This window comes from Fringilla coelebs, assembly GCF_963513975.1.
Source record: "Fringilla coelebs genome assembly, chromosome: 17".
NCBI classification, from domain to species: domain Eukaryota; kingdom Metazoa; phylum Chordata; class Aves; order Passeriformes; family Fringillidae; genus Fringilla; species Fringilla coelebs.
Genome location: NC_140043.1, coordinates 15,276,908 through 15,285,539, shown reverse-complemented (window position 1 = coordinate 15,285,539; position 8,632 = coordinate 15,276,908). Strand labels below are relative to the sequence as shown.

The following is an 8,632-nucleotide window of genomic DNA, read 5'->3' as shown; positions in this document are numbered from 1 at the left end:
GTCCTTGCTAATAAAGTGTCAACACAGAAACAGGGAACTGTGAGCATCCCATAATTGCCTCCTAGAAACCTGAACTGTATCAATAGCATTCCATTTGAATGTTTGTATGAAATACATTAAACCCATGAGTTTAGAGAGAAGTTTGATCCACTACACCTTCTGGTTATGTTAATATGAGGGTGCCTGCATTATTTAATATCAAGTATTCACGAGGACTAAACCAATGCTGCCAGTGGGCTGTACTGCCCAAGCACTGCAAAGGGGAGAGTCCTGTACAGCAGGATGAGCGTGCCTGTCTCTCTCGGAGGATCAGAGCCAAGCTCCCAGGTTAGGGCAGTCTCCAAGCAGCCTTTCCTGCAGGAACCACACCAGGGACGGGAGCTGTCGGGCAGGCGAGCCGTGACAAGGCAGGTGAGCTGTGACAAGGACAGGAGCTGTCGGGCAGGTGAGCCATGACAAGGACAGGAGCTGTCGGGCAGGTGAGCCACACCAGCCCAACTGCAGGGCTGCTGCTGTGGCTGTTCTTCTCCAAGTGCCAGCAGTGCAGGAGCGCTCCAGGCTGGCCTTGAGCAGCTCTCTCCAGCAGTGAGAGCCCCAGGGCACAGAGCTACCACAGCAGCCAGCAGAGCAGCACCAAGGCAGCAGCAGGGTTAGCCAGGACCTGCACAGCATTAGTAACACGACAGGCAAAGCCCACAGCACAAGTTAGAGCAGGGTTATGCAGCAAGAAGAGTCAACGAGACCTTAAGGGGGAGTTTGTCCCTTTACAAACACCGAGTGTGCAACATCCCTCATTTTTATCCAGGAGCTTCTTTAACGCTTCTGAGTAGCCAAAAAAACAAACCAAGAACCCCAACCCCCCAAGAATTCCCAAACTGAACTAACTTTAAAAATTACTCTTTTAGAGCAATATTGCACAATAATCATAGTCCAGTTTTTGCTATCAGGCAGCAAAAAGCTGAATATTGAAGTAATTAATGTACACAAACATGCAAGTTAAAAGGAATAAATGAAATGCTCCACTTTATTAAGAAACCAAAAATACAAAACTGAAGAATTCAAGACTTCATGTACTCAAACACTACTGAAAAAAAAAATTCCTAAACTTAAGTTTTGCTTACTAGCAGTACTAATATTGACCAAGATTCATCTCTACAAGGTAGTGTTAAAAGTTGACATTTTCCACCATTTGTGCTGTAATAAGCCAGTTTCAAATTAAGAACTTGGTGCAGTTACAGTAAAGTCTAATGTTTAAATCACTGTGGCTCCAGCTAATATAGCACTGGGTAGGCAAGAGCATCTTGGCTCAAACCACGGTTGTTCTCTGGTTAGTGAATTTGAAGATGCTTAGAATTGGTTTAACCAGCTATAGCTCTACTGCTGTTCCATGCAAAGACACAGCTCAAGTCAGTCACAGGCCTGGATGCCATTTGCTTCTGGCTGCTAAAACACAGAGCTGCAGGTAGCAGCGAGGAGCTGGGGCTGAATGCACCTGCAGCACGTGCAAGCAGAACTGCAGGCTCTGCTCTGCACCCCTGCAGCACCAACACTCCCCTCTGCACGCCACGCTCGCTGCTGGGGCTCTGCCTGGCAGTTCAGCTTGTCTCACGTGCCTCAGCTCTGGCAGCCAACAAAAAAGGACAGGGTAACTGTTAGCTCTGAATTAGCAAGAGGAGCTTAATATGAGAAGCAGGAAGGAAAACAGAATGAGAAATGCAGTAGTAGACAATCAAGTATTACCCTCAAATGAAGAACAGAAGACACTTTGAACAGTTTTCCTAACAATGCATGAAAGTTCACTTGCTTGGAGATACTTGAAATACAACTTTATTACCTAAACAAAAGAATGGGAATGACAGAAACAAGATTTTCCACTTAACACTCTGATGTGACTGCAGCAGTCTTGTATTTGAAACTCAAAAGGGGAAGTAATTGCAGTCCAAAAAACAGCTAAATATGCAGGTCCAAAATATGAAGGTTTTTTGTTTTGGTTTTTTTTTTTCATTTTGTTTTGTTTGTTTTTTTTAAACTGCCACATTCACTCTCCGAAGCCCATTCATCTCTTTCAGCATCCCAAAGATTAAGCACATGTTCTGTTCAGCTAGATAATAAAGTGGCAAACACGCTGCATCACCAACATCACAGGACAGTTGCCTATAAAACTAGACTTCTGACGCTGGGCTCCAGCTTCATCCCTCACAGGTCATCATCTTCATCTGGCAGTGCGGTGGTCTGAGCAATCTACAACAAAGGAAGGCACACTTCAGAGCTGTTCTGCTGCTGTCTGTGCCCCGAGTGTGACAGCAGCTCCCAGGCAGCTGCTCCCCCCTGTGCCCCCTGCCACTGACCTGTAAGTCTTGCTCATACTGTGCTGCCAGTGCTGGGTCCATAACAACTTCAGGCGGTGCAAGCGCAGGCATGGCAACAAACTCCAAGTTGGGGTCTCCAATTAGCTTCCTAGCAAGCCACAGGAAAGGCTTCTCAAAGTTGTAGTTACTCTTAGCTGAAATGTCATAATACTGAAAAAAAGCACACATTAGACATTATTTTTAAAACCCTCTAATATTTAGAGCATATCAAGATTAACATAAACTCTTTTACCTTCCCTTTTTTTTTTTTTCTGACTGCATGGCTTTTGTTTCCATACCCATAAGCAGTTATAATTTAAGTGCCTAGAAACAAGCAGTTTTAGGCAGAAACTATCAACTGAAGGGTTATCCAATCACATCAAGGACACAACGTTTTGGAGGCAATAGTGCATGTATCTATCTATCTTTCTCCTCTGATGTGATCTACTGTAGTCCCAGTCCTGCCATGGGATGAGATTCTGAGCAGCTACAGCCAAATGCACACAAGTTCTTTAAGAACTTGGCACAGCTTCTGCTCCAGGCCAGTGATGATCATCCTGAACACCATCATCTCCCCCTGCCCTGAATTTTGGTTTGAAGAGCCAGCAGATGTGAGGCTGCCTATAATGACAGAGGCAGAGCACCCAATTCACTATCCACAGCCCAGCTGCACTCAGAAGACAAAACCAACCGGATTCCTCCCAACTTACCTGGAGATTCTTCTTCCTATGGAACACAATGGATTTTGCCTTGACTTTTCTGTCCTTAATATCCACTTTGTTGCCACACAACACTATAGGGATATTTTCACATACTCGTACCAGATCTCTATGCCAATTAGGTACATTCTTGTAAGTAACTCTTGATGTTACATCAAACATGATGATGGCACACTGAGCTGCAAGAGAAGCCAAGTCAAGTTACATCTGGTGCAACCACTTGCTTTCAACACAGGATGGAGAAGAGGAACCCAGAGACATCCCACATTAGGGTTAAGCATCTGCAGTAACTTTTCCCTCTCAGCATCACAGTTGAGACAGCTCCTGTTCAGTTCACCAGGTCAGTGCAGGAGCCCACAGAACCTGGCCCATGCTGTGTCACCTCACAGCTGTGCTGCCCCACATCAGACCAGCTGCCTTTAGTAGCTCAGCTGTATCACTGAGGAACATGGCATTGCACCATATGGGACTATACAAGACTAAAGCCAACTTGGATTCACCCAAATACCTCGCAGAATCAGTTAACACCTATTTAACTCATCTCAGACATGCTAATAAGGCTCAAAGGTAGGCTGAGAGCAAGTGGTCCACATCTCAGGATGCCCTTGTCCAGAGCAGTTTCTCAAGGAACTCAAGAATACTTTACAAAAATAAGATATAATAAAGATATGCAGGTGAGTAAAGTAGCACAGGACCGATCTTTGCCAAGCAGAAGTAAGGAACCCTGCACTTTTTCAGAAAGACAAACAGACTCTGGCATGAAGGTGTCCAGCTTCCTCAGGGTATTGAAAACCTTAAGTTTGTGTTCCAAGCCCTTGCCTGAGCACAGCAATAGAGACAGAAACCTGCACTCAGTGGAGCACACGTTTCCCCCTTAGCCACCAAATGCCTCCAGTGGTACCTGGTCATTCCATCAATCCCACAGCCCACAGTAACCCCTGAAACACAACCCCACCGTGTTCCCACCTTGGCACACGATGTCTGGCAGCGGACATTATCCTCTCTACAAAGAGTTTGAGGAGTTCTACACCAGCTCATCACTGCAGCCACACTGACAGCTTCCAGCATGGCCAGCATGAGCAGAGGGAAGCACTGAGCCCCAAAAGGTGCAGAACTGTCCCCCACAGCTCTTACCTTGGATATAGTAGCCATCACGCAGGCCACCAAACTTCTCCTGGCCAGCTGTGTCCCATACATTAAATTTAATAGGGCCTCTGTTGGTATGGAACACCAGAGGATGAACTTCAACACCCAGCGTTGCTAGGGGAAAAACAAAAAGCAGTGCATTTAGCAAGTGATGGATTGAACTTCTGTTTGTGAGGTACTGGAGCTGAAATGTTTCTTCAGACATACCTACATACTTCTTTTCAAATTCACCAGTCAAGTGACGCTTTACAAATGTTGTTTTACCAGTGCCACCATCACCAACCAGAACAAGCTGTGGATAGATAAAGGACAAGAGTCAGAGCAATGCATTGAGAGAAATTTATCAGTCATTCTAGCAGAGATACTATTCATTGCTACAAAGAGCTTAGTTCCTACAAGGTGCTGTAAACAAAGAACTCCCTATGAAGGGGCTCCCTGTGCTGGGAACCAGTCTGCTAAGCCCATCCATCATGCTGTAACTCTGGTCAGTCTTATCCAGTCCTTGTAGGTAAGAACTGCACTGCACTGTGAATCTGGTTCTACTGAACTACTGCAATAGACTGAATGGAATGTTTAGGGCTTTCAACCTCAATGTGACCAGATTTGGAGAGGAAATTACCCAAATATCCACTGGAGAAATTCGTTGTTATCTTACAATCAAAGAAACCGAAAAACCAAAAACCCACTAACATTTGCACAAGGGACTGGAATAGACTAGCCAAGAATGGCAGGAAACACAAGTGAAAACCTTCTAGAAGCAGTCTTGAGGCCTTCTGGCTGTTAAGATAAGAAAAAACACCACCAACCCACCAGCCACTCAAAACACCAGAAAATTCTCTTCTGAAACACTTGAACAATGAGCACATAACAGAAAGCAGGCTATTCTAATTCATTCCGAGCAAATCCAGCTCTAATTCACTCCTTTTACAGTGCACTTGAATTCTTAAATTTAAAAGTCATTTCGTAGGCAAAGAATTATTAAAATGTATTAGACTAGGCTGCAAATAGAATCTATTGACACACTTAACAGACTCTTTTTGTATATGCTGTATCCAACACTACAGTAAGTCACCCTATTAAGGAAAGGCCAGCACTTCGAAACCAAACCATCCACGTCGACACTCGAGGATCCCCTGTGCTACTTTTCTAGTGAAGGGAGAAAAAAAAACCCGAAGCCAAGCTGCGAGCCATTGCCTTACCTTAAACTGCACTTGGGGCTCTCCTTGGGCGGCCATGCTGGCTCTGCGGGGGAAATGGCAGCGTGTGAGCGAGCGCGCCGAGCGCGGGGAGCGGCCCCGCCGGAAGGGGCCGTTTCCAGCTCCGGGCGCGCTCCGGCTCGGCCGGGGCGGGCGGCGCCTCCCGCCCGCGTGTGGCGGCACCGCGCGCGGCAATGGCGGCGCCGCCTCCGCCCGCCCCCCGGCCCCCCGGGCCCCGCCGCGCCAAGGCCGGGCCGCGGCCTCCGCGGGGCGGCCGAGCCGCGGCCGGCCCCGGCTCCTCTCCGGATCCGCGGAGAGTCCTCCCGGCCCGCCCAGAACCGGCATCCCGCCGCTCGCTGCAGCTGCTGCCCCATCGGGAGAGGCCGCGGCCCGTCCCGCGGAGCTGCCGAGCGCGGCCCACCCGGCCGGGCCTCCCCGCGCACCGGGCCGGGCGCGCTCCCCGCCATGAGCCACCATGACTGAGCAGCGCCGCCTCCCCCCGCCTCGGGCCGCGGGAGCCCCGTTCGCCGCCCCGCACAGCGTGCCCGCCCTTCCATCGCGGACCGAGCCGCGCGCGGCCCCGGCCCTTCCAGCGCCCCGCTCCCGGGGCCGAAAAGCCGCCACGCGCCTCGGCTCCCGCAGCCGCAACGCTCCCTCAGGCGCAGCCTCCCGCCACCCAGCCCAGCCCATCCTGGCCACGAGCTAACGGCGACCGCCGGCCCCGCCGGTGGCGCTTTGCAGAGCGGCCACGCGTGCCCCGATGGCGGCGGGGCGCGGGGAGCCGAGCCCGGGCCGGTGCGGGCCCGTACCTCTGCCGAGGCTCTCCCACTCCTCGCTCCGTGCCGGGCGCAGGGAAAATGGCGGAAGCGCCGTTCAAATACCCGGACGGCGACGCCGCGCGGCCGCGGGCGGGGGCGAGGCCACGCGTCACGTGGTGCGCGGCGCGCGGGAGGCGGCGGGAGGCGGGGCCGGGCCGCGGCCATGAGGTAGCGAGGCGGGCGCAGGGCGCCGGGCATGGCACTGGGCACTGAGCAGGGTCCCGGGCACAGCACCGGGTAAAATAATCAGCAGAGTAATTACTTTCTAAATGCCTTTACATTTCCTGTATCTTAGCTCAGGTCAGCTGTGAGCAAACTGAGCCAGTGTGGCACAGGTACACACACAAAAGGCAGCAGGTACAGAGCGTTTGGAGATGTGAGGAGGGGCACTGCCTTCCACAGCCCGTGCCCGCTCTGCCCTACAGACCCTCACAAGCCTGTACCACTAAAAAATAACCAGCCCACCCTTTTTACAACTCCTTCCCTCTTGACAATCTCGCACAGCCGAGGTACGATTCCTTGTGGGCACGGGGCAGGGCACGGTGAGGCCGGCCAGCCAGAACGTCCGTCCAGCACAGCTTCCCGAACAGCGCCTCATGCTCGCCGGCACCTCAGGGACACCTCAGGGACGGTGACTCCATCGCCCCGCCGGGCATCCTCTGCCAACGCCCGAGCACCCAAACAGCGCCACAGCATTCCCAAACATCCAAAGTGCCTGTGGCCTCGAGGCCCTTCCCACCGGTGGCCTGGCCGCAGCTCACCGTGCCTCGGTGCCAGCTGAGGGGAGCAGGGGGTGCCCCCTGAGTGCCCTCACGGCTCCTCCAAGGATGCTCTCCACACCTCTGGTGGCCTGGCTGCAGCTCACGGTGCCCCAGTGCCAGCTGAGGGGAGCAGGAGGTGCCCCCTGAGTGCCCTCATGGCTCCTCCAAGGATGATCTCCACACCTCCAGCGGCCTGGCTGCAGGCAGGAGGCACTGGCTGCAGCTCATGGTGCCCCGGTGCCAGCTGAGGGGAGCAGGAGGTGTCCCCTGAGTGCCCTCATGGCTCCTCCAAGGATGCTCTCCACACCTCCAGCGGCCTGGCTGCAGGCAGGAGGCACTGGCTGCAGCTCATGGTGCCCCAGTGCCAGCTGAGGGGAGCAGGAGGTGTCCCCTGAGTGCCCTCATGGCTCCTCCAAGGATGCTCTCCACACCTCCGGTGGCCTGGCTGCAGCTCACGGTGCCCCAGTGCCAGCTGAGGGGAGCAGGAGGTGTCCCCTGAGTGCCCTCATGGCTCCTCCAAGGATGCTCTCCACACCTCCAGCGGCCTGGCTGCAGGCAGGAGGCACTGGCTGCAGCTCATGGTGCCCCAGTGCCAGCTGAGGGGAGCAGGGGGTGCCCCCTGAGCACCCTCATGGCTCTTCCACGGACGCTCCTCACACCTCTGGTGGCCTTGGTGGCCTTAGCTGGGCACATCCCGCACCCCAGGGCCCCTGCAGGGCGAGGGGCCAGTGCTGCCCACAGCACTCGGGGCTCCTCTCCTGGCTGGCCAGCAGCCACTGCCCGGTTTACAGCTGGCCCTGGTGGCAGGAGCAGCTCCTGGGCGCTGTGGCAGCTGTGGTCACTGGGCAGCCCAACCCTGGTGGCAGGAGCAGCTCCTGGGCACTGTGGTCACTCCTGGGCACTGTGGTCACTCCCGAGCTGTCCTGCTGTGGGTGACACAGCCGCTGTGCCTGGCTCAGGGACCCGGCTGCATCGGTAAAATCCTGTGAGATGCTGTCAGCTGGTGATGCTGTCTCCGCAAAGTGAAAAAAAGGCACGTAGTTACTTAGATAAACTGTTGAACTGCCTGCAGTGTGGGTTCATAAAGAGGCTTTTGCAGCAGGAGGGTTTAACGGAGCAGCTCGCAGGTACGACAGGCTGTGGTCCAAGGGGCTTTCCTTCAATGTGCCTCATGACCGTGATTTTCCATTCTTCATCCAAACTGACCTGCATTCACTAGAGTGCAGTAATGAAAGCAAAAGTTGTTCTGTAAGCCTTGCATTTAGACTAGTTCTCCAAGATCTCAAAACTCTATCCAAACATCAGTGAAAAAAACTCCTTTGAAAACTGACTTTCAAAGAACATACGAGTTTTGCATGTGTATATAAATACCAAACTTATGTGTTCACTCTGATTTTTAAGGCCTCTGGTACTTTTTTTTTAATCCAGCATACTTAAATTACTTTTATTATCTTTGCTGCTTGTCCCCATAATCTAGAATAAATAAATTATATGCTTTTACATATATCTGAATGAATGGAATTGACAAGGAAAGTATTTCATGGGAGCTGATATATACAAATGTAGTTTATTTCTTGGTAATTTCCTCTGACATAGACACAAAATATACGCAAAGCTTTACAAGAGAGGCTGGTGTAATTTTTG

At 52.1% G+C, this 8,632-nt stretch overlaps 1 protein-coding gene across 1 annotated transcript; it reads right to left on the bottom strand.

The window, feature by feature from the left end:
* Window positions 1–1,811: 1,811 nt before the first annotated feature.
* On the bottom strand, window positions 1,812–6,314 carry RAN (RAN, member RAS oncogene family). Its single transcript, XM_084217183.1, has 7 exons — window positions 6,219–6,314; window positions 5,413–5,455; window positions 4,421–4,505; window positions 4,202–4,327; window positions 3,059–3,246; window positions 2,349–2,519; window positions 1,812–2,241 (listed from the first exon to the last, which is right to left on the bottom strand). The coding sequence occupies exons 2-7, from the start codon at window positions 5,446–5,448 to the stop codon at window positions 2,197–2,199; spliced, it is 651 nt and encodes a 216-aa protein (XP_084073309.1). The 5' UTR covers window positions 5,449–5,455; window positions 6,219–6,314; the 3' UTR covers window positions 1,812–2,196.
* Between the last annotated feature and the right edge of the window lie 2,318 nt (window positions 6,315–8,632).